The following is a 24,993-nucleotide window of genomic DNA, read 5'->3' as shown; positions in this document are numbered from 1 at the left end:
CGTTTCCCCGCACGTGGGACCACCGGCAGATCATCTCAGCTCACCTTTTAGCACCAGCCGGCGAGGCATTAGCGCAGGGCAGTTCCCCTTTTCGAAGGGTTGAGAAAGTTGGGCTACGCTACAGGGAAACGAAAATCTGAGATGAAATCGAGCCAGCGGCTTGCTGGCATCCTAGATCGCATTCAAAGCGCCCATCCAATTTCAGCAGCAGAAAAAAAAACAGGCGTTCGACGAGTAAAGCAGAAAGCAGCGAAATCCCTGGATGGGCTGGAGTTGAGTCGTAAAGCTACGAGCCGTCTCGGCCAAATTTGTGATTCAAACATTTCCTGCAGAGCAGATCTCGCTCTAATTTGCCTTGCAAAGTTACGTTTGGATCCTGACAAAACACACAGTAGCTGGAGAGGCAGACAAAGAGCTACAGACTCCTGCGGGGAAAATCGAGCTGGAAAGGAAACTTTTCGCCCCAAAAGCTGCCTCCCTCCCCGGAGGCATCACTCCCACGAATTTCAGGAGATGGCCTGCGCCCACGGGCAGTTTCGTGAATCAGCACAAGGTTGACTGCAGAAAGGGGTTCCTACTCAACAACCTCCCTCTGTCCATAACCTCGGTGAGGTTTCAAGGGCATCACTGCAGGCAGAGGAAGGATTTGCTGAACCTGCTGCACGAGGAGAGCTCCCTGACATGGACTCGTTGGAAAAGGGACCTCCCGGATCAACAGGGGTGATGCTGAAGGTTTGGTATGAAACCATGTCACCTCTGATGATGACGGGGCTCAGGCAGCTCAGCAGTGGTTAAAAAGAAGCAATCCCTGGCCTAAAAGTCAGTCAAAAGAGAAAAAAAATGATTATTTCAGGGATTATTTCAGAATTCAAGCTCGGTGTAGGGATGCATCGCTGCTAGCCCGACGGATGGTGCCAGCTCACTGCGTGGCGGGGAGCACAGGCGTGATGTGATGCTCCCCGTCCGAGGGCCGCAGCGCACCGCATCACCTGGCCACGCCGCGGATCAGGTGGCAGGGCTGGAAAGCGAGAGCTGTTTATTCATTATTCATCATCGTTTCCGAGATCTTTAACTCCTGTGTCAGCGTCAGCCCAGATCCCGTGACTCTTCCGGCACGAAACCCACCAGCGGCGCCTCCGGATGAAGTTCAGCCTCTGAGATCGTTCTCGAGAACTGCTCCCAGCCCAAAACCGACGCTGGCACTTCTCGAGAAGGCTCGCAGCCTCTGCCAGGGGTTATTCCCCAGCAGAGGCAGGCATGGCAGCGGGGACCTTGCTCCGCTTTCTCAGCGGGACCCGCGCGCCTGCCTGCGGCAGCAGCCCTGACGCTCGCCTCCTGCAGCATGGCAACGAGGAGAGATCACGTCCCGAAAGTTCAAACCCAACTTCACCCCCCCCCGTCGGCTCCAAAGGAGACCTGGCAGTGTTTTTAGCGGCAGGAAACCCACTGCAGAGTCAGCTGGCCCTGCCAGGAGCGGCACCCTGCCTCGGCTGGCTTTGTGCTCACATTTTCCGGTGATGAGAACAGCAGCGGGCCACGGTTAAACAGCCACGTGTGAGCTGCAAAGCCCTGGGGCACGGAAAAACCTGCGCTCTTAAACCATGCACGTGTGAGTGACGGGGATGTAGCGATAGACATGGAACCGACCTGCACTCCGGGTGCCTCCGAGGGCATCGCCTTTCCCATTGCTGCCCCCAGGAACGCGGCAAGTCGGCCGGAGGGCTTTCCTCGGCGTTCCCCCATCTCGCATCCTTTAGAGCAGGAGGTTAAATTCACACCAAAACCAAACCCAGGTTGTGTGTTGGAAGCCAAAGGATGGGGCTCGGAGCGATCTGGTGTAGTGGGAGGTGTCCCTGCCCATAGCAGGGGGTGGAATTAGGTGGTCATTGGGGTCCCTTCCAACAGTTCCATGATCCTAATTAGCAAATGCGAGGGCAGAGCCCGAAACAGTACATACGAGAGAGAGAAGTCGGAATAAATAAATAATTACTTGTGCCTGATGCTCTCCTCTTCATCGTCTCTTCTGAACTGCTTGCTCTCGGGCTCGCCGCTGTTCTTGTTCTGAAAAGACAAAAAGTTGCTCCGTCAGACCTTGCACCCTTGCAGCCAGGCAGGGCGAGGGCAGCCCAGCTCAGAGACCCCCCCCCCGGGGTTTGAAATCACCGCTGAATTGTGACATCTGGAAATTTAAGCTGGCTTTCCTTTTTCTCCTCTTTGTACTCTAAGAACTGGCAAGGAAAAATTCAGTTGTGCCCTCAGAGGCAACGGCAGCGATCAGCAAAGGCAAGGAAGGAAGGGTTTCCCTGGCAGCAGTCGCTTTTACGATTGAGCACCCCTGTCGCGCTCAGGACGGGAAGCTAAACCCTAGCAGATGGCAGGCTGAGGCTGCGCTTCCTTGAGCGTGGCCGGCTGCAGGAGGGGAATCGCCCAGGCTACCTGGTAATAAACACACAGCTCCTGTAGGATCTGGCTGCTGTGATCCACAAACGCAGAGCTGCTCCTGTGCCCACGCTCATCTCTGCCTTTTTCACTGAGAATGGCTCAGACAAAGTGAAACCGTTTGCAAGAAGAGCCCTTCCATCGCCCCGGTCCGCTCACGTCCTTTTCTCAACCCCGAAAGGGGAACGCCTGGCTTTGGAGAATCGCAGGCGAGGACTGGTTGGAGCCAGAACACGGCCAGCATCGCTTTCGGACCACAAACGTCTCTGCTCGGTTACCTGCGGTGCTAAAAGCTTCACTGAGAGCTCAGACATCAGACAGCAGACTTGAGGATACCAAAATTAATTACCAGCTAGACTTATTTCTGTCCTCTGGAAGGACCAGAAACGTTTCCCTAGCGAACAGCTTGCTTAACTTGAACGTATAAGCTTTGAAACTCTATTCTGCTACCCGGGTTAAAAACCAGATTGCGTGCAAACCGCTCAGTTCTGGTTCAGGCCCATCGCAGACTGGAGGCGCTCAGGTTCAGATCTCGAACAAAGCGCAAGCAGAACGGCGCTCTTTATAAAAAGAAGAAAGCAATTATTCCTAAAAACCAGTATTTAGTTCAGTTCTAACCCCATCTGAACATGGGTTTTATTTTTTTCAGAAGCCCACGGCAGCCTTCTGACACCGCCCGGACGTTTCTCGTTCAGGACAGAGCTGGGCCGGGTGGAAGCACGAGCAGCCCCCGAGCAGCCCGCTGCAGCTTTCTGCTGCCATGCAATATCTGGACAGCCTTCAGCCGACGTTGCCGCGAGCTGGGGGAAGCACCTTCTTTCACTTTCTCATTCCTTTCATCTCCTCGCACTTCGCACACGCGCTAGCAGCCTGCGTTGCCCTCGTTCTCGCTGGAAACTTACCCGGGAGGGCTTCGAGCATGTTCTGAAACACTAACGAGAGATTTGGTGAGAACATCCCCCAGCAGCAGCCGCGCTTCCCAGCACAAGCTCGCGTGTCCTGCAGCACTGCACGTCTTTCTTTTTTTCCCTGTATGCCGAAATAATTTGGCACCGAAATCCTACCGCTCCTCTGCAGCCTGCCCAAAGCCCCCGGTTCCTGGTACCTGCTGCAACTCATTCCCCGCCACCACCCGAATATTTTCCAGCTGGTGTTCCTAGAAAAGCCAAGCACGCCACCGGCGAACGCAGCTGCGACAAGCCCCACCGTGCTTTTAGCCGAGCTCTTTTCCTCCGCTGCAGCTCCCCCGTGGCGCCTTGGCGGTCTGTGCCAAAGGGATGCGCTGCCCCGCGGAGACACGGGAGCAGGCACGAGCGTCCCTGGGGAAATCCTGAGCCGGCAAGGAGGAGATGCAGCAGAAGGGAGCGTGGAATAGTAAGGGTGGCAGCGAGGTTCGAGGCAACGGCGCATCTCCAACCGCGCGGAGCCATTTGCGGCGTGCCCTCTAAACGAGGCTCCCTGCCGTCGCCCGCCGCTCATCAGGCTCCGCCGGGCCGATCAGCGCGAAAGCAGAACGCAAACGAGGTCTGAAATGAACGCCTCGAGTCAGGCCTGACCCCAAGCAAGAGAAATCCCTGCCGGCTCGCCATTTGGGGAACGGGCCGCCAGCTGGATTTTGGTTTCGTTCGCGCGGTGCCCAAAGCCCCACAGAAAGTCGCAGGGGCTACCTGCAGCCTGCCACCAGGGCTTCTCGTGATGCCTTCGAGCACACGAATTCACGCAGAGAAGAGGCAAAGCTGCGAGGTAACAGCGGCTTTCACCCGACGCTGCGTGCAGGGAGCTGCCACGAGTTCCTAAATGTGTCTCTGTGTGTGTGTAACTCGGGGTCCGAGCCCGCAGCCAATTCACAGCACTCCTTGTTTCCACACACAAGGCAGGCACGGAGCACTGCGCACGGCCAGCAGCCCCCCGCCAGGCCTTGCAGAAGTTCCTTCCTCTGCTCTCCATCCTTCCTCACCCCAAAAAGCCCCTGCAGGAGGCTGGAGCTTGCAGAGCTGGGCGCGGAAGAGAGCTGCAAAGATGCAATTAAAGCATCCGTAGCCTCAGAGGCTGACGGCACAAAGGCAGCAGGGCATGGGAAAGAAAGGACCGGGTCAGAGCTCACCACAGCATGATCTGATTCACCTGGGACATGATCCTTCCTCCTGCAGGAACACAGAGGTGGATCCCATTGCTCCGCCATGCCCGCACCTTTGGCTAGCGAAAATAAAAACCTTTGGGCACAGCAAGCTGAAAGCGCAGCCCCACGCTCCCTTGGGGACCCCCCGCATTGATATTTAAAACTAAGGCGCTCCAGCTGAGCCCGAAATAATTCTGGCACGTTCTTAAGGGAATACCTGCCTGAAATCCCCGGGGTGTGAACGGGGACAGAGCTGAAATGGCCGCGAGCAGAGCCGGCAGGCACGGCCCCGACTGCAGAGGAACCGCAGCCACCAGCGGCACGAATTACCGGGGATATGTTGCGAAGCCTCCTTGCTCGCGGCACCTCGCCTGAGCGTGGCGGGGGGGGGACTCAGAGAGCCTCAGAGGGGCGAGAGGAGGGGGAAATAACAGCCCCCGGGTATTCCACGAGCAGGTGACCAACAGTCCTCGCAGAGAGAGGCGATGCATGCTTTAAAATATCTCCCTCCTCCCGCAGGCAGCCGGCTGCTCGGAGGTGATGCCCCCACAAGCAGGGGGCTTGGGGGGAGGATGGTGGCTGGGACAAGGGCTGAGTCGGGTCTCGTTACGTGATCATTTATTGATACGGGCACAGGCTCTCGAACACACATCTTATCTTACAGCTCCACGTCTCCCCGCTGCCCCGTCTCTCTTTTCTTCTCTGCCCTCGCTGGATTTACCCCATCGCTCGACACAGCAGCAGCAGCGTCTTAGGGGTTCTCCACTGGGCTCTGAGTTTTTCCTTTTACGATCTGTCGTCCTCTTCAAATACTTGTTTGCCAGCTGTGTCACAACTTTCGTTTCTTCAGCTCAGGGCAGGAAGCGCTCCTCCCCAAATTACCTCCCCCAGACGATTACCAGCTCGTCCCGCGAGCGTCTGGATGTTTCCCTTTGCTTGCTCGTGGTCCCACAGGTGCGCAGCAGCGATCGGACTCTCACCACTTTTCGGTTCAACTTCACTTTCCCCCACCTAAAACCTCGACACCACAAAGGGAGCCGAAAATAACCCCTCTGCCCTTCCAGCCTCGCTTGAGCGATTCCTCTTTCTCTAGGCGCCCCGTGGCGAGCTGCTCGCTATCAGCAGCGATTCGTGAGGCTGGAGAGGCGGCCACGCTCTGCGAGGCTTTTTGCCAACCGCCTGCAAACACAGAGTCACTCCCATCCTTCAGTCTCTGCGAGGAGACAGTCCAAAGATAAACCGCCGGCGTTAAAAAGCTTGCTGACTCGTAGGCTGCAAGTTAAACAGCGAGGAGACAGCTCAACGGCAACCCTTGGCTCACAGCTACCAGCAGGAAAATTTTCGCTCAGCTGCCTCCCGCTCTTCACTAAGAGGTCTGAGGTTAGACGAGCCCAACCCGCCGCCCGTTTGGGGCGGAAATCCAAGATTTGCATCAGGGTGTTCAAAGAAGGGCTTCAGCTGCCTCCCCACGAGGCCGGTAGCGAGCCACGAGGTGACAGCCCGCGCTCCCAGCCGAGCACGATGCCCGCGAGGCTGACTCCCGAAAAACCTCAGACACAGGCCACGCTCGGTCAGCACGGTTCGCTCTCCTCCTTGGCGGCACGAGGCAGAAGGAAAAAACACATTTGGCAGTTCAGCAGTGAGGCCAGCTCAGTAAAAACCAGCCTGGAAGGTGCCCACACGTACCGGAGGGCAGCAAAGCAGGGGCTGCAGGGAGATGAACCCATGCCCTGGCAGGCAGCAGCTCCAGCTTTCTGCTCGCCAGCACAGGGATTTTGTTGAGCTCCCTCTGCGACACCCCAGGCTCGGAGCCCGCCGGGGAAGGCGCCAGTTTTGTATTCTGCCCACCCCCTGGACTCCAGCGAGGACGTACCGCGAAGCGGGAGGTAAGCCTTGATAACTGCGGAACAGCGAGCTCGCAGACAGCATTTCTATCATCTCGTCTCCCGAGCTCCGCGTTTGGAATCACAAAAGGCCAGACTCGTTCTTGTTCCAGCAGAACAAACCCTCCTGCCCAGCCAGGGGGGGCTGCAGGAGCCAGGTCGCAGCCCTCGGTGCACAAGGAGCCGGCCCCGGCGCTGGGCGATCCAGGCGAGGTGCCGAGGAATGCGAAAAATCCCCCCGGGCTTCGGCGCTTTTCCTTCCTGGTAGGAGCCTGCGCAGCCCGCTGGTTCCTTCCACCGTAATAACAAGGGAAGCGACTCGGTTTGCATCGCCTTCAAAAGGTTCAGGGCCAAAAGGGAGGCGTAAAATCACTTAGCTGGGTTTGTGAAACACCTCTCGTCTGGGGAGCCTCGCCCAGCGACCCGCAGCTCCTCCTGGAGACACGAGGTGCGGGAGCCACTCCTTTCGCCAGCAGCCTGGCTCAAAACTGTGGGACGCCAGAGCCCGACGCCTGCGAGGGGTGAGAATACTGGGGCACGGCGATCCAAAGCGCTTCTCAATCCTCCCAGCTATCTCCCCATCGCCACCCACCCTTAAAGCTGTCTTAAAACGCCTGCGCTGGGTGAGAGACGGAGCAGGGCAGCACGGAGGGGACGCCGCTCCTCGCCCAAAAAACCAAGAGCCAGCCTCCTTTACGCCTTCGGTTTCCAGGAGATGAACCTATTTTACGGAAAAGCCCCGCACCATCCCCAGGCAGGCGCACGGAGCATGCACTGCGGGCTCGTTTTGCTCAGCAGGGCTGGCTCCGTCGCTGCTCAGGCCCCGCCAGCCTTCAGACCTTTGAGTCATCCGTCGTAAAGCAGAAAACGCAGGCATATTTCCAGAGGAGCAGTGGAAACACCGTGTGCACAGCACCACGGGCCCCAAAAAGCGACGCTCCTGCTGGGGACAGCTCCTCGCCGGCAGCCCCGAAGCTCCTGGCTGCCCACCGCAGAGCTGCAACTTCTCATCGGCTTCGCTAAATCGCATTTACACGACAGAAGTGACGCTCCCTTCTTCTTCCTCTTCCTTAAAGGACTTGCAAATCGCCCTTTTCATCCTTCTGCTGACCACGGCAGCAGGCAAACCGGCTTCATCCAGCTCACTCCTCTTGCCTGGAGTTTCAAACGGCGGCGTTTTATCAGCCCCGCTTCCAGCCCTCCAGAATTTATCCGGTGCTCGGAAAAAAAAAAAGACCTAAATCAAAACGCAGCAGGCTAACCACCTCTTCGGCTGATTATTTTAGGATTCCTAGGTGCAAATTACCCCCCGACCGCTGATTTTAAGTGGTTTTTTTTGCTAGATACCCGACATCCTCTCATCACCGCCGGCCTGGGAAGTAGCTCGTCGTTCCCACGTGGCACAAGCGTGGCACTTAACTCCTTCCCAAAGAACCCTTCACGGAGTCGAGCTTGTGTTTATTTCCTTCTCCCCACTGTCTTAAAAATCTGTCTGAAGAATTGCTTCCCCCTCTACTCAGCGCTGGGCCTTGCCAAAGTCCCCGTAACCAAATCGCGACGCTTTGATATTTGCCCGGATCTCCCATTTTGCCCGTCCCGCTGCATTTCCATCCCTCCCCAGCTCCAGCACAGCTGCTCTTCCAAATCCCCCAGGCTGCTCAGCCGGCCCAGGGCGCCCACGTTAAATGCAGTCCGGCCACAGCTGGCGATCCCCTGGCAACCCCCTAAAAGTCAACAAAATGACCCGACGGCTTCTCCTCTTCCCGGGAACTAACAGCAGCTCGCTTTCCTCGGGGAGCGACCAGAATATGAAGATCTCCTTATCTTTCTTTCAAGGCTCAGAGGATGGTCGCGTTACCAGCCAAGCGCTTCTCCGGCAAATAACCGTCTGCTTTTCGAGGAGTTAAAAGAGGTCAGAGCTGGAACAAAGCCGGCTCCATCCCCGGAGCTGCTCTCCCTGCTTTCTGCACCCTGCCCAGCTGCAGGAGCCAGTGTTAAAAGACAGCAAGAGCAGCACGTACAGCGTCACGTCCTCGCTTCTCCTCCCGCTGGGAGGCTCCCAGGTCCCACAGCACCATTTTCTGCGCGACGCAACCAGACTTCACCCAGGTAAGGAGCATCCGTCGTCTTCGGCGGTGACGTGGCCGCTCTCCTCGATCCCCCCAGCCTCTGTGCTGAACGTACGCACCGTGGGGCGAGGACGGAGCTGCGGTGTCTCGGCAGGAGCCCAGCACGCGCTGCTACTTCTCGCTTCGCCCGGATTTCAGCCCGGGTGTCCTCGAAGCCCCGCAAGGCGCCGTCGCGTTGTGCCGCCCCGCCTGCGGCTCCCTCGGGACGTTTCACACCAGCGGAGCCACGAAGGGGAAGAAGCTGAAAGGCACAAAATGCCTTCGCACCTCACCGGGTGGCCAAAGGTTTATGTTAACGATAAAGCACGTTTTAAAAAACGACGCCAGCTTTAATTCCCTAAGTAGCCCCTAAAGGACCCAATCATAGATTTTGCAGCCAAAAGCTCCGAGCACAAAAACGCCGTCAGGGTAGGGCCCGAGATCCACCGATATTTATCGGGAGCTGTTCAGAAGCCATTTGCTCATAGAAGTCCTTGCGGTAATCATATAAATACGGGATTTATAAGAGCCTGAGCTACGTCCCTGCAGCTTTTTCCTTATTGAAGCCGTAATCCCGGTTCAGTCCCCGCCGGTTACTATGGAAATGGTTAAAGGAGAGCCCGAGCAGGGCGGCTTCACGTAAGAAACGCACACAAGGAACAAAACCTCCTCTGAAAACAATCAAACACCTCGCTTTGTGCCAGGGCCTCCCAGAATAATCTATTTCCAAAATGAAAGGCGCTTTTAATTCTTTTTTTTTTTTATGATTATTATGATATAATTACGCTGTTTACACAGCAAACACTCGCAGGTACTTCTCCCCGTCCAATAACCCACACCACCGCCGAAGCGGCTACGGTTTGCCGTCTTAAACGCGCCCGTCACCGTGATTTCGGGAGCTGCACGTTCGCAGCTGCTGCCCGTTCACATTTCGAACGCCGCGGCGAAGGCTGCGGAAGGCTTCTGGCTGCGAGCTGCCGCCCCCGGTGAGAGCAGCGGCACGGCTGCTCCCCCGAGACCAGAACCACAAACCTTTCCGCGAAGCAAGCACGGTGAAAGCTCACGAGTTGAGGCTGGATGCAGAGAGTTTGAGCAGGAGGAACCCTACGTTTCAAAGCTGGAGCCCTTCTCCGGGCAACAAAGGGCAGGAAAAGCCACGAATAAACTCTTCCCTCCCAACCCAGGCGAAAGATCACCAGTCCTCCCCACGTCAAGGCAAAACCCAGGCCAGAACGAGAGCCCGGGTGGTCTCACACAGCCTGCCAGGCATCACCCACGTCCGATACATCCCGGCCGTTCTTCTCCGGGCTCTTCCCGACTTTCAGGCCACGTTTCATCCTCCATCCTCACCCTGATATCTTCCGCGGCGCCAATCCGGGTGGCTGCAGCGCGCACCAGCGCAAGACGCTGCTCCAACACCACCGCCGCTTCCCCACGGATGGCCAGGCAGCTCTTGCCTGCGTTCAGCCGTTATCAGGGGCGCTGGCGCTGCCCTCACGCTGATGCCAACAAGAAGCTCTCCCAGTCCCCAGAACCCTCTCTCTTAAGCCCAAACGTCAGCCTGAAACCTTCCTCCTCGTGCACTCACCCTCGCCGCGATGCCGCGGCCCGGAGAGCCACCGCGCGCTGCTCAAAACGGGGACGGAGCTGCCGAGCGGCAGCAGCATCGAACGATCGACACCGAGAGGCAACGCGGTGCTTGGCTGGCGTCTGAGCACGAAGAGGAGCCCCCAGAGAAGCCCCCCCGAACCAGAGCCGCTGCCTGAAGCACCCAGAGGGGCTGCTCAGCACCGAGCCTGCGGGGAATCCGTCCGTCCTCCGTCCGTCCTCTGTCCATCCTCCGTCCATGGCACGCTCAGGACTCACGCATCTGGAGACAGAGAGCAAAGCTCTGCAGCCCGATGCCCACCTACACGGGTGCTGGCAACAGGAGCAGAAGCTTTTACGGGCTTCGTAGGCTGTGCTCACACAGAGAAAGCACTAAGGTGTTTGAGAAGACGCGGCCGTCCCTCCCGAAACCAGAAGAGAAGCCCGCTACGGTTTGTTCTGCCACCAACAAACCCCCCGCGCCTGAACCCGATGGGTTAAGGCGCTCGCAGCGCTCCCACCTGCTCCAACAAAAGCCGTCAATTTACAGCACCTGACGCCCAGGAATCCGCCGAATCCCTCCCGAAATATTTTGTTACCTCCAGAATTAATTGCGCCTGTCAGAGAAACCTCGTGCCTGCGTTAATCCCCGTCACACCTTCTTTACTACGTCACGCGACTCCTTCCTACTACAGAGGAGAGAGGGGGAAAAAAAAATAGAAAATCAAAAAGCAGCTGCTAGTTCTGTTTAAGCTGAGAAGCCAGCCCTGCCCTAGCTGCCCGGGACAACATTTTGGTTATCTGGGGGAATAAAACCGGTGTTCTCCAGGGCGGGAGGGCAGAGGAAAGCAGGCTGGCTCGGATTCAGTGCCTTAATGCCACCTCTGTTGTTGTTGGACAAAAGCAGAAACAAAACCGAACGCTACACGTGACCAGTTTCATTTCTCCAAAGAAGGAAAAAAAAACAGGAAAAAAAAAGAGTACAACCAGGTCTGTGTTTACACACCAGGACCCTGCCGAAAGGTGAAACGTCTGCGGAAGGAAGGAGGTCTGTGCATGAATCCCCCTGGCCCTATATTTATATATATACACATATATTTTTTTAAAGTTAGCTAAAGCACCAGAGTTTCACAACGAAATCACAGCCCCGCACGCGCTAATTAAGCGGTGCCGCTTGGGCGCGAGACAAACCTAACTCTGCATTTTTGGAGCTGATGATTAACCTGCTTCCTGGAGGCTGTTTTTTCCTTCTTCTTTTTCCCCTCCATAAATTAAAGGAGAGCCCGCTGGTTGCGGAGCGCCGCCAGCCAGCCGTGCAGGGGCACGGGCCCCGTACCCACCCCGGGCTCCCCTCGGCTTCGCATCGGCCTCGGTTCTTGCCGGCAGAAAGGTGCTGGGGGGAGCTGGAGATCACCGAGACGTCTTCGTTAGCGTTATAAATTCTCTGCTTGGAGGCTACGAGGGAATTTAAGTGAATTTAAAAGGAGAGGATGCCATTACCGAGCTGCAACCTTACGCCGGTGTAGCTCGAGGACGGCTCGGCAACGCACAGCCGCTCGTTTCGGGGTTTTTACGTTGTTTCGATGAGATTTTTAACTCCCCATCCGTGAAATTGGGGTGGTTCAAAAGTGCCCCAGAGGGATGCTGCGAGGGGAAGCGAACACAGCCTCGTCACACAGCTCAGCCACTTCCCAGGAGGGGTGAGCCTGGTCTTTACAGCCCAGCACCGATGTAATCGGGCATCGCCAGGAGGCGAGGCTTTAACACCCGCAGCTCCCTTCTGATTCACGCAAGGTCACGGCCAAAGGGCACTTCCAGCCACGCGCAAAACCCAGCCGAAAACAAAATATTTCACTGAAAAGCCAAATAACTCCCTGCAGAAACTCCGGCACAAAGCCTCCCAAGCCCTTCCTTTTCCGTGGCTCCCCAAAAATGCACGGAGTGAGCGGTCTCCTACATCGCTGTGCCTCTAATTTATTTATTTATTTATTTCTAGAGAGCCTGAGAACCTCTCTGAAGGTTTAGTTTTCCACGCAGGCCCCACGTGGGATGCTGGAGCGCCTCCCGCGCAGCAGCAGCACACCAACAGCGCGGGCGGCAGCGAACGCAGCCCCGAGGAAATAGCGTGGAGATTCAGTGCAAGCATCCAAAGTGAAATAAAAAAAAAAAAAGAGGGGAAAAAAGGTAAGGGGAGAGCATTAAGGGCTCTCCGGCAAAACCCTCGGGTACTTGGCTCACTGGAAACAGCCTGGAGAAGGCTGGATGTCCCAGCACGGCAGTGGGAAGCGCTGCAGGAAAGCCTCAGTCCGAGGGCTCGTGGTGCTGCCCCTGCAGGAAAGGAGCTCGAGGACTGCTGGGGGCACACAAGCCTCATCTCCACATCCCTCTCGCAGCCCCAAACGGCCCGAAATCACACAGGAAGGCCGAAAAGATTCCTCTTCCACCTGCGCCGGTTGCAGGTAGAGGAGGAATCCTCCCCGCAGCCTGGCGGTGCCACCGCCCGCGTGCCACCGCCCTGTCCCCGTCACCCGTCCGTCCCCGCCGGCGCTCGCCTCGCCCCGTGGGAAACCACTTCAAGGGCTCGCCCTCGCACAGAAGCTGAGCCAAAGAAACCAAACAAAAAAGGGGGGGAAGGAGGAAAAAAAAAAAAAGCAAACCAAGGCGGTGAGCTTCCTGAACCAGTTCGCACCAGGGTCAAGCGCGCGCCAGCACGGGCAGGACGCGGCCACACGTCAGCTCGGAGGGGCGTAAGGGGCTGTCAAGCTACGCCCTGCACGAAGCCGGGGCTCTAACGGAGCTCCTGCCGTCCACGGCCTCCTGCTGCTCCCCTCGCATCAGCTCTGGGAACCGGAGCAGACCCAAAAAAAAAAAAAACGTTTCCTTTTCCCCGCGGTTTTAACCCGGCTCCCATCGCCTGAAGCCCTGCTGGGCGCAGGGGGGAGCAGCGCCACTTGCTCCCCGCCCGTGGAGAAGCTTCTGGGGAACCCCAGCAGAGGCAGAGGAATTGCATTTGCGCGTCCCCTCGCATAAAAGCCATCGGACAGAGCTTGGAGGAGGGAGCTGTTCCTGCCTCTGCTTCCAGAGGCCGCGGCAAGGAGTTGGGAATAAGCAGAGGCGAGGTTTGGTCTCGCCCGTAACCAACGGCCCCGCGCATCCTTAAGGGAAAGGAGGGGAGCCCCCTTCCCACCCCGGGGAGCGTCCCCTCGTTTCGTGGGGCGAGAGCAGGGGGCCGCAGACACACCGGGATCCAGCCCCGAGCTCCGCCTGTGCTCCCCACCTCCCGCTTGTGGGGCGCGCAGCACGGCTCGGAGCGGTGACACGCGGCCCCTCCTGGAGCGCAAAGCTCTCCCGGACCTCAGGACCTTATCTCCCAGCTCTGTGCGCTCACAAAAAGTATAGAGTGTTATTTCCAAACTGAAAACTTCACATAATAGGCACCCAAGCTGACTGCAGGACACCCATCGGGCTGCAGGATTAACGAAACGAGCGCTGGGCGATTTTTGCTCTTGGGGTTTGGCTGCCCCGCGGGGACAGCAGCCCGGAGCCTGCCCAGCCGAGCACCCCAAAACCCCCCAGACCCCACCTAAATTCCCCAGCCCTTCCCGATCCCACTGACATGGCTGCGGCAGACCTGCTCGCCCCCATGCCAGCGGGGTGGCATTTCACAGAAGCTCCTAAATCATCCCTGGGGACAGCAGAGCCAAGGAACACGTCCCAGGGTTGGATGCCCGACCGCCTCCTGCGCTCGCACACTGCGGTGGAAGCGCAACCGTGGCGTCTGCAGGCCTCCATCTCCAGCCCTCCAAGCACCGCAGCGACAGCTTATTGCTTCCCTAATAAAGCCCGGACAGAAATGAAGCCTTTGGAGCCTTCAGTGTGCGTTTTTGCGTTTTATCCTGGCTGTAATAACTTTACTCCGCTCCGTTTCCACAGCAACTATTTTCTCAGCCGCCCCGCGGCGGGGCCATCAGGCTCGCCTGGCCCCACAGCAAAACCCAAGCAGAAAAAAAATGTGCACCGAGATGAGGTGTGGGGACAGGCACCAGCCGATGAGGGACCCCAGGCTGGGGAAAAAAAACTGGGAGGAAAAGGAGTGGGAAGGGCAGGAATGGCCTCAGGTGCCGAGAGGAGGAAAGGAGCGGCCCCGCCGCCTTCCTCTGCCTCTCTCGAGAGCCCCGGCGGGCGCGGGGAACTCCAGCCACGAACCGAAAGCGACGTTAAAGGGAGACAAAAGGCTGGGTTTTAGCCAAGGCAGTGCTTCCGATGCCATGCGTGACGCAGCCACAAGAGCTTCGGTGGCGGCGCAGGGATGCGAGGGGAAAAGCGGGCAGAGAGGCTGCCTGCCCCGCCACCCGCGGCCTTGCCACCAAGGCTCCTGCTCGCTTGCCTCCCAAGCTGGGTTTGAGGCTTTTGGGGCAAGAGAGAAGGAAAAGCAGCTCCGTGGCTGGTCCGCTCGCTGGGTTTAACCAGGGCTGGGTGGGAGAAAGGCACCGTTCCTGCTCAGGTCAGCCCCGCGATGCTCTCTGTTGACGGACGCTTTTGGATGAGGAGCAGCATCCTCTCTCGTGCCACCACACCACGGGTGCTGCTCTAAAAGGAGAGGGGCAGCCAGGTCTTCTGCTGAGAATCAGCTCACAGTGGAGCCCGTTACTGGGTCTCGTTATTTGGTCTATTTATTATTATTCTCTCACATTATTTTTGTGCCCGGCCACACCACCACCAACCGCTTTTGGAGCCCTCTCCTCAAGCTGATCTCTTCTGACAGGGAACCCGGAACAAGGCAGCCGCTTTCTGCCTTTTCTTTTTTGTGCCTTCGCACTAAATTCCCCCCCAGAAAAGTCCCAAGCAGTCTGGATCTCCGCAGCACAGCCCCGGCCGTAAGGCCAGAGCCGACCGCGCTCTCCGGGGCCCCGCAGACTCTGTCCCCTGTTTACCTCGGTGCCTCGATCCGCACAGAGCAGTGGGAATAACCCGAGGCCACCACGCAGGGGAGGGCTGGGCACAAAGCCATCCGCGTCCCAGGAGAGGCCAGAACAATACCAGAAGGAGAGGAAGGGAAGAGCTGCAGGTCTCGTCGTATGTGCTGCACGGGCTCAGGCAGCGGAGAGCCACCTGCATCAGCTGCAAGGAACGGGTAAAAATGGGTATTTACAGAAGGTTTCCTTAGTTTGGCAAAAAAAAGCTCCGTCCTAAACCCATCGGGGAAGGTGTTTGCTGCTCGGACCACCTTCGGATCCCCGTTTCTGAACCACGACCGCAGCCTAAGGAGCGTCTGAGAGATCTCCTGCTTCCCCCGCTGGCATTTGGCTTTCAAATCTCTGCCTTCCAGCTGAAAACACGCTACCCTCGGAGCACCCAGACTTCACGCGAGGCGTCTGACTAGCGGGATGGATTTGCATTTGTTGTACTGCTGGCACTAAGGGAAGCAGGAAAACAGACATCGAGCGATACCGCGAGTCGTCAAAGGCAAGAAAAGCTTCCGAAAGCACCAAAAACAGAACCTGAAAGGGAATCAAGCACTCAGACGGGAAGAGGAGCTCCCAACTGACCTTTAACCACACGGTTCCTCTTCAGCAAACACCCTCTTGAGCTTAACCGCAGCTGACGAAGCTCACAGGCTCAGGACCACGCCGAAGCGGCCTTCCCAGTAATGTGCATTCAAGGAGAGGCGCCAAGTGAAATTCCTGCAGGAGCTGCGGTGGGTTTGCGACCAGCAGAAGCAAGCAGGCCTGCTTTGCTACCGACTTGGCTCGTGGGTACTTTCTCTGGGGTTTTCATAAAGCAGGAGCTCTACCCAAAACATTTTTCAGACTTCGACTTCACAACGAGGCGGTAGCAGTTGAGCCTGCACCAAAATGTTTCAGCAGGGTGGTGTAAAAATACGAAATAAAGTCTCCTTCCATACAAAACCTCCTTTTTTTTGTGAGGTTTGCAGGGCACTCGACACGCAGCGCGCCCACCCTCTGCTGCCCTGGCCTTAAACCCGTCAGGGAAACCAGGGAGGAGAGGCACGGCCGTGCCGGCCCCGTATCCTTGGGAAAACAGGGCTCCTGCGTCAAAAAAATAAAGAGGCAGTTTCTGTAACCTACGGAAAAAGGCGTTTTAGGGATGAGTTTATTGACTTAAAGGCTAAACGAGGTTTCCCCCAAAGAGGGCTCGCACCTGGTCTTCCCCAGCCCCATTTCAGGCCACCGCCGAGCTCCTCCCGCGCCCGCATTACCCCTCGGAGCCGCTGCGAGCTCGCCACCAGCTGGGGATGAAAAGAGGCTCAGCGTCCGTCCGGCGTTATTTCCATGGAGCCCATTCAAAAGCTGCAGCAAAAGCCGGGCCGGGCGGCACAGCTGGGACCGCCGGGCGGCAGATTAAAGGAGCCTGGGCTCCAAGCGCTGCCTGGTCCGTGTTGAAAAGGAGAGGTTAATTTATTTTTTTTTAAAACGGGTAGAGATGAAAAGAGAAATATTGCGTAAAAACCCTCTGCCCATTACCACGGCGATGCGAAAGAAAGTCAAGGTTAAAGGAGCATCAGGGAAATCAGACCTCAAACTCTGTCTCCCCTTGAAGGTTAACCCCCCACTCAAAAGATAAGCGTGGGGCTCCGAAGGGGGGGTTTGCTGTATCGCAGAGGTTTCGTGCTAAGGAAGAGGGGGAAAAAAAAAACCCTAAAAACTGGCAGGGAAAGGCCGAGGAAAACTCTCAATACTTCAGCTGCCACCAGCAGCCAGCGAGCGCTCCCCCTCACTTCAGCAGCAGCCACGCACCCGAATTATTTCGGAGCCGAATCAGAGGGGCGAGGGCAGGTTACAGGCAAGAGCTGAGACGAGAATTCCTCTCCGCTACTCCGCTATCTATTGCTAAAAATAAGGAGCTGTGGGAAAAGCACTTAGCTCCTCGCAAGAAGATAACGTACGCGCTTCTTTATGTCACTACTACTTTGCTTCGCCGGTGCTACCCAGACAAAAGACCTATCAAATCCTTTTCTAAATATATATACATACACGCACACACAGATTTTTTTTAACTACAACAGAAATTCCTCCCTAAGGAAAAGCCTTTAAGACACCACACTGGGTAATCTATACCAAAAGGAGGCCTGAGACCTTCTGCATCCCCCCCCTTTATTTTTAAAACCGAGCGGTTTTCCACCCAACAGGCGGATCCCCGAACGGGCTTCGCTTTCCACAAAGCCCCCAGTATTTTTAAGGCAAGCTCCGAGGTGCACAGTGCTCCCCACCAAGTCCCAGGGCACGGCGGCTGGAGGAGCTGACGTTACGTGGGGATTTTTTTTTTTATGGGGTTTGAAGCAACGTCAGCTTCGCTGAACCTGAGCAAAGCGCCCGCCTAACTCCAAAACGGGCAGACGGGACGCATCAGAAAGCTTGTTCCAAGGGCAACCTGTAGGCAAGCACCTCCCAGCCAGGAGTAGCTGCAGTTAATTATCAACTCACTCGGCAGAAGGCTGCGGTTGTGGAAATACGGCTCCTCGAGACTTACCGGGAGGACTTGCGACAATCCTGAGCCCTGCAGAGAGGCTGGCACCCCTCGGCACAGCGATCTGGCAGCTTCTTATCTAGGGCAAGGACGCGCTTTCTACGCCAAGCACCGCTGGGTTCACCCCTCCACTAAGGAGCCAGAGCTCCCCGACAGCTTCAGCACAAGCTGTAGCACGGGGACTTCGCAGCGCAAGGGCTTTCTGCTTCCCAGTGCAAGCCCCGTGCCACTGGGCTCTTTTTTTTTTTTAAAAAAACAGGAAAATTGCAAAGTGTTCATGAAACCGTAAGGTCCCCGGCCTGAAAACGCTCGTGGTTTTGCGTATCCCTCACCTGGCCAAACCACTCCAGCGAGCACGCACAGGACCTCGGTGTACGCAAAAACGGAGTCGCCTCCAGCCAAGCTGCGCGCTGCCAGGGGCTTCAAACGGATCCAGGGAACCCGGCTCTTCAAAATGTGTCGTTAGGTGATAGTAAGGAGCAGCTAGCCAAAGCTTGTGACTGTATTTTGTGTCCCTGTTAAAGCTTACAGTGAGCAAAAGATACCAAGATAAAAAGTCTCCCCGAGAAACACAATCCGAAGGCTTTAATCTGATTTGCAGCCGTTAGGGAAGAAAAAAAAAAGACAGGAAGGGAGCAGGTTGTCAGGTTTTAGCACACGATGCTGCCAGGATAAAGCCTCAGCATCGTCTGTATCAGCACAAGGAGCCTTCGGCAAGCGGAGCGCTAGGAACCAGCTCACTTGCACAGCTCTGCCTGTTTCATTTAAGAAATAAAAAGAAATAAAAGCCCTATGAAGCACGGGAGGCATCCGGTCGGTCAGCCCCCGACCCAGAAGAGCCTTGCTCCAGGAGAGGCCTGCCCTGGTCACGGGTGCAATGCTCTGCACGGAAACAGAGCTGGGAAACGTCCCCGTTTCCCCCCGGGGCAGCACCCAGGAGCTGGCACCGATGGCTGCTCCCTCCCTCCGAAACGCAAATCCTCCAACACGAGCAGCCCTGCGTCGGCACGCGACCTTTCACGCGGCTCCCTGCAGGAGCTTGGTGGGGTTTTCCCGTTAATCGAAGGTGGCAGCCAAAACACGAGCTAAGCGTGGGCTATCCGAGCGTGGGTTATACAAACGGCCAGCCTCAGAGAGGCTTCCAAACGTCCCAGGCTGGTAGAAAATGAGCCCGGCCCTGTTACACGCTGCACGACTTCCCCGCGCGCTTCCTCCTCCCAGCGCGGCAACAAAGTTTACCTCCACAGCTACTCCCACGGGCTCTCCGAAGGCTCCCAGATAAGAGGCTGCTGTCGTTTTTTTTTTATTCCCCCAGCTCAGTTTCAGATTTGTTTGGGTGTAAAACCGGGATCTTTCAATCAGCAGGGCTCGCGCAGAAGCGGCGGCAATGCAACAGAAAGAGGTTCTGCTGCCCGAGCTGGCTGAGCCAGCACCGATCACTCCAGGGGAGTAAAACTGGTCTGGCTAACGCCCCGGCACCCAGGGAAGAATCCCAGCACCCAAAAGCATCAAAAAAAGAGGCCCTGGTGCCACAGGAACAGCTACAACTAACCACGTGCTGCGCCGAGAGAAGGGACAGGCTTGCAGGAGGTGCCTCGGTGCGGGGCCAGGAGCTGCAGGAACCTCAGCGCTGGGGAGCAGCGGCTGCAAGACGTTTTGCTCCGGCTTGAAAAAGAAGAAAAGGGAAGCTTGCGAACTACAGATTACAGTGGGACAATTCCAACTGCGCTGTTTTTTGGGTGTATTTTTTTTTTTTTTGCCAGAACAGGAAGCAATATTCAATATGCCACCAAGTCCGAGCCACACTCTGATTACTCGCTGCTGAAAGACAATTTAAGTTTAGGAGGGAAATGGCCTCGCTGATACCGTACCCGACCCTTCACATTACCTTGGCATTGCAAACCCTACCGACGCCAAGGCCACGTGTTTAGCCCAGGACGCCAGCATCGCCTCGTGTACTATTTTAAGCACATTTGTGCAAGCAAACGTCGACTGACGCGCCTCGAGTGTAGGTTATGCCCCGAACTCAAACAATCACAACTTGTATTGAGCAAAAAACCATCGGCCGGCGATCAGCAAGAGGCAGCCCAGCAGGGCGGGCAAGCACGGCAGAGCGCACCGGCTCCTGCATCGAGCTTTTTAAACGTTTGGGCATGAGCTCAACTCGTTTCCTCGTTAATTAGGAACGAGACGCCCAACGCCTTCATGCCAAAACCGAGCACAGGGTGCAGCTGGCAGGGGAGCCTGACCCGGAGGAGGTTCCTTGCCTGACCCCGAGTGTCGGTGCCCTCGCTGCGTGCCCACGGCAGGGAGCTGCGCCTCCCCTCCTGCGAGACCAGGCAGTGCGCAGGAGGGCAGCTCCCCCCCTCCTCCCCTTTCCCCACGCCCTCTGCCAGGGTTTGGGGGTGGCACAAGCACGCCCAAAGGCTGGGGAAAGGCTCGACTGGTTCCACAGCAGGGCTCGCAGGAGCTCGCAGATGACTCACAAGGAAATCCAGCGGCGACCCGAGTCCCGCGGGAGGGTTTTACAGCCACGCGTCACCGAGCAATAAGGCAACAGGTGAAATTCAGAGCCTGATAAAAAAAAAAAGCAGGGCACGCGGGGAAAGAAGTAGTTCTGGCTACACAAAGGCGGGGAGCGGGCTCCTGATGAGTAGTGCTGCTCGGGAAAGGGCTCGGGGTGGCCAAAGGGAGCCCTCTGGAAACGTCAGCTCAGTGTTGAGCAGAAAAGATGGGCAAGGAAGTTACAGATATATATCTATATATATATATATAATATATATACACACAGAGACAGACTTCACAGACCCCAGCTTGAGCCTGGAAGAGAGACCGAGAGTGCCATACGATAATAAACACGGACCAAACAATCACTTAATGTTTCTCTCTAGATCTCTAAGAGCAAACAGCCCAGGCAGCTTTCACTTAAAGGACTTGAAACCAAAGGAGCTCGTTCTTCGTTCAATGGGGGAACTTTGTGTGCTGCCAAAGCCAGGGGTAAGAGCGGATTTAGAGGGCTTGGATAAGCTCAGCAGGACAAGCAGCCTAACACGAGGCTCGCCTTGGTCTGACCCAGGAAGTCCCCGCTCCTCGCCACAAGGAAATGGCTCGCGCCCGCGGCAAGCTGGGTGCCAACAGAGCTGCTCCCTGCCCCGGCGCTGCCGCTTCGCCCTTCCTCTCCGTGCTGCTCCAGGCAGCCCCGGGGAAGGAATCACCGCGCACGAGCTGAACACCCACCAGTGCAGAGCGCTGGGCGGCCCCAGGCTGACCAACAGGGGATTTCACAAGAGGTTCGGGAGCCAGAAGCCTGGTAAAGACCTGGTGTTACCTTCGAGGGCACAGCAGCATGCTGGTACCGGCAAAATCTCCAAGTACAGTGGGTAAGAACAACGCACCGCGTGCTGCGCCCTCCGTAACCACCCGCTATGTCAGATCTCAAGGGATTATCCCCGTCTGAGGAACTGAGCTTTGAAGGGCTCTTTCCTCTTTGAGGCGCCAGGGACCAACGTTTTGGACTCTTCTGAAACGGCCTCGAAGGCTCTCAGCCCTTCCCCAGGTGGCTGCCAGCTGACCCCCGTCTCAAAGACAACAGGGAGTCACCGTTTAGTTTAGTTTACGGTCACGAGAAATACACCAAAAAAGACCAAATCAAGAGCTAACAACGTTTATATTACGCAGATGCTTGAGCGGCCTGAGCTGGGCAAGTTTACTAGAACACGGGTTCTCAGGAAGCCTCGCTCCCTCCAAGCTGGCTGAAAGAAAGGCAAGAGCCTTTTTTTCCCATCAGCTTTTCTTCTCAGCAAGAAAAGCTGAAAGCTTTTTCCCCTCCCTGAAAGCTCAGCGCTGATAACGACGGGCGTTTCAAGGCGAGGAACACAGCACGAAGCGCCCACCACGGTCACGGCTCCTGGCGGAGGCGTATGAGCCCCAGGAAGGTCTCAGCAGAGGAGCAAGACACCTTCCCACGTTACTGGACCGTACCGACCTCGATCTACAACTTGAGGCTGACGTGGCAGGAGGGGAACAGCTCGCACCGCCTCAGGAGCCCGAGAGGGGAGAATTAAGCAAGGCCGGGACTTGCCGAGACACGCTGGGACGTGGCGGCCTTCCTCGGGAGGCACTAACTGCCACGTTCTCACACTCGCCGCATTCTTCTTTCAGCTCCAATAGGGGGGGAAAAAAAAATTATTTCAATACTCTGAGCTCAGCATTTGCAAGGCGACAGGGATGGCTAGCCGGAAGAACCGTGCTTTTCCAGGTGAGGATTTGACCCACGACAAAACTTCTCCGGTGAATTCCTTACAAACCAACCGCAGGATCGCCCCCAAGGCCAGTCCCTGCATCTCACAGGGACGTCATCTCTGCAAACCCAGGGGACCGGCAGCAAGCACGGGGTCCAGGACGTGGAAACCCTGACCTGCAGACCCACCTGGCCTCAGGTGCTGCGTGAGGCGACACCACGGGCTCCTACTAAAGGCAATCAGCTCGCGACACCCCTACGAAAGGGCAGCTTCAGGCCCCTACTAGCAGGGAGCACCGGAGAAGCAGAACACGTTGCTAATTAAGCCGGGACGAACCTCTGTTTTCACCCCGGCTACCAAACCCAGCTTGTGGCCTGGATTTCCACACGCGACGGGAACAGCGCAGCGGGGAGGTAACGGGAACGTCGCGAGGTGGCTGTTCAGCAATGACAAGCAGAGAGGATGACAAAAGCAGGGTGAAAAAGCAATTGGAAGCCTGGGGGCAAGTCCCCGACCAGCCACGGGCACCTGGAGCCAGCAGGGAGCCAGCACACGGGACCAAAACCCAGTACTGGGGCTGGGCGAGAGGGCTGGTCACACAGGGGGCAGGTCCCCAAAAGAAACCTTGTGCCTGCTTCTCCAGTTCTGCTCCTCCCATCCCCGTGGCCGGGGACGAGGGACTTCCCTCCGGAGCACCTCATTTCCCCACGCAGCCCCTCATAAAACCCTAGTACTCCTCACTTACCCGCACTGATCCCCAAATCCCAGCTCCCTCCTCCAGCGCTTGCACCCCTCCCTTCCCTTGCACCCTTTTTACCAACGCCCTTCACTCCACAGCCCCGTTCTCCTCACCCCTGTCCTCCATAATCTCCACTTGCCCTCTCCTGCCCCAAACCCACCCCATCGCCACCCTCCTCACCTTACAGCCCTAAAATCCGCTTCCCCAGCCCGCACAGCCCCGTCCCGCCACCACCCTTCACCCCACCACTCTCACCTACACCCCTAGCCAAAGCCCTGCGCCAAACACCACGCTTTTTCCACCCCAAATACCAGCCATCCTCCGTGCCCAGCCCTCAACACCCCATAACCTGAACCCCCCATAACCTGAACCCCCTCACTGCTCAGCACCACCAACCTGGTGGTCCCAGACCCCCCCCAGTCCTCCTCAGACCCCCCCCACCACCAGCTCCCTACCCTCATGCCCCCAAGCTCCCCCTAACCCCAGATCCCCATTTAGACCCTTCTCAGGGCCCCACACCTCTCCGTACCCCCCCCAAAACACACATCCCACACACAAAATATCCCAAGTTGGAAGGGACCCACCAGGATCACCGAGTCCAGCTCCTGGCTCCACACGGAACCACCCCAAAACCAGACCCCATGTCCGAGAGCGTTGTCCAAACGCTTCTTGAACGAGGTATAAATGGAAATTTCTCTCCCGTGAGGGTGATGAAGCACTGGAGCAGGCCCCACGCCTGCCTCTGGTCAAGAGATGCTCGGACAACGCCCTCCATAACATCTTTTCAGCCTGGAGAAGAGAAGGCTCCAGGGAGGCCCTATAACAACCTCCCAGTTCCTAAACGGGGCCGCAGGAGGGCTTTGTCGGGGGCGTAGCGCCAGGACAAGGGGCGATGGCTTTAATCTAAACGAAAATAGATCTTATTTATAAGGAAAAAAAAATCCAGAAAGGCCTTGCGGCTGGAGGAGATGATGCTTGAAGATCCCTTCCAAGGGAAGAACCCGATTCCTACACCCACAGGCCCCAGAGCCCCAAACCCACACTCCCCAACCCCTCCTATACCTACAGGTCCAACCCTGCACCCCCAACCCCCCCCCCCAGCCCCTCAACACCTCCTGAACCTTCACACCCACATCCCCCCGACACACTTACCAGGAAGCACAGCAATACAACAAGGAGTAGCGGTTTTAACCCGAAAGAGGCTGAATTTGGGTTGGACATTAGGGGAAAATCGCTCATTTTGAGCGCGGGCTGCCCCCAGGAGCCGGGGGTGCCCCATCCCTGTGGGTGCCCAGGGCCAGGCTGGATGGGGCTGGGGGCAGCCTGGGCTGAGGACAGGAGATCACGAGGGGGTTTTGGGGTGGTTTTGGGGACGCCGAGGGGATTTTGGGGGCGCTGAAGGGGTTTTAGGGACCCCTCCCCTCCGGATCCCTCCATGCTGCCGCACCCCCCCGCAACCCATCCCCGCAGCCCCCATACCTGCAGCGCACGCTGCCTCAGAGCCCGCAGCCTCTCCTGCCGCCTCCTCGCCTCCTCCTCCAGCCGCCCCAGCACCGGCTCCGGCTCCTCCACCGCGGCGGCCGCCGCCGCCATCGCCTCCTCCCCGGCCCCGCCGCTGGGCGCCGCCATTTTGTGCTCCCCGCGCCGCCGCCTCCCCCCCCCCGCAGCCGCGGCGAGCCGAGCGCCGAGCGCGTCGATGGGGGCTTTTTTTTTGGGGGGTGGGGGTCGCTTTTTGGGGGGGGTCACCCCCAAAAACATAAAAATTAAAACTTCGTTGTAAGCTAATACATTAAAAAGCAGTAATAAAGAATCGCTAGGAGTGCTCCTCCCCGTGGGAAGAGGGAAGGGGGGGTATCTCGGGGAGGGGGGGGCGCAGCTCGATGGGGGGGGCTAAATAAAGGTTTTTCACCCCATTATTTTTCTTTTTTTTTTTTTGGGGGGGGGTACCCCCTTTATGTCACACCTCACCCTTTTTTCCCTCCCCCCCCACAACCCCCCCCTCCGCACCCCACACACCCCCGGCAGCCCATTCGGGTGTGTGAGGGTACGGGAGGGGAGGGGGGGGGGGGGGGGTGTACAAACAGCTGCCCCCCCAAAATTTTTTTTGGGAGGGGGGGGGGGGGAACACCTGCACCACGGGGGGGAGGGGGACGGGACGGGGAGGTGTCCCCCCCCCCCCTCCTCAAAGCACGCACCTGGGGGAGGGCCCGGCGGCGGGGCGGAGCTGGCAGCCGAGCCGAGCCGTGCCGAGCCGTGCCGGGGCAGCGCCGTGCCCCCCCCCCCCAAAACTATCCCCGACCCCAGCACCCCCCTTTCCCCTTTTTTCCTCCCACCCCCCCCCCACCTTAACCCTTTCCCCTTTTTTCCCTCGATCTCGCCCAAACCGCGC

General features: G+C 57.4%; 1 protein-coding gene across 1 annotated transcript in view; it reads right to left on the bottom strand.

Moving 5' to 3' along the window:
• Window positions 1-24,268, bottom strand: part of CCDC12 (coiled-coil domain containing 12) — a 35,424-nt gene extending 11,156 nt beyond the window's left edge. Inside the window, exons 1-2 of the mRNA XM_066991339.1 lie at window positions 24,084-24,268; window positions 1,991-2,061 (exon numbers count right to left, since the gene is read on the bottom strand). Coding sequence (XP_066847440.1) covers window positions 1,991-2,061; window positions 24,084-24,233 — 221 coding nt within the window. The 5' untranslated portion in view covers window positions 24,234-24,268. The remainder of the gene's footprint in view (window positions 1-1,990; window positions 2,062-24,083) is intronic.
• Between the last annotated feature and the right edge of the window lie 725 nt (window positions 24,269-24,993).

Source organism: Anser cygnoides, chromosome 2 (assembly GCF_040182565.1).
Source record: "Anser cygnoides isolate HZ-2024a breed goose chromosome 2, Taihu_goose_T2T_genome, whole genome shotgun sequence".
In the NCBI taxonomy this organism is placed as follows: domain Eukaryota; kingdom Metazoa; phylum Chordata; class Aves; order Anseriformes; family Anatidae; genus Anser; species Anser cygnoides.
Note: the sequence above shows the minus strand (reverse complement) of the source record. Positions and strands in the feature narration are given on the sequence as shown.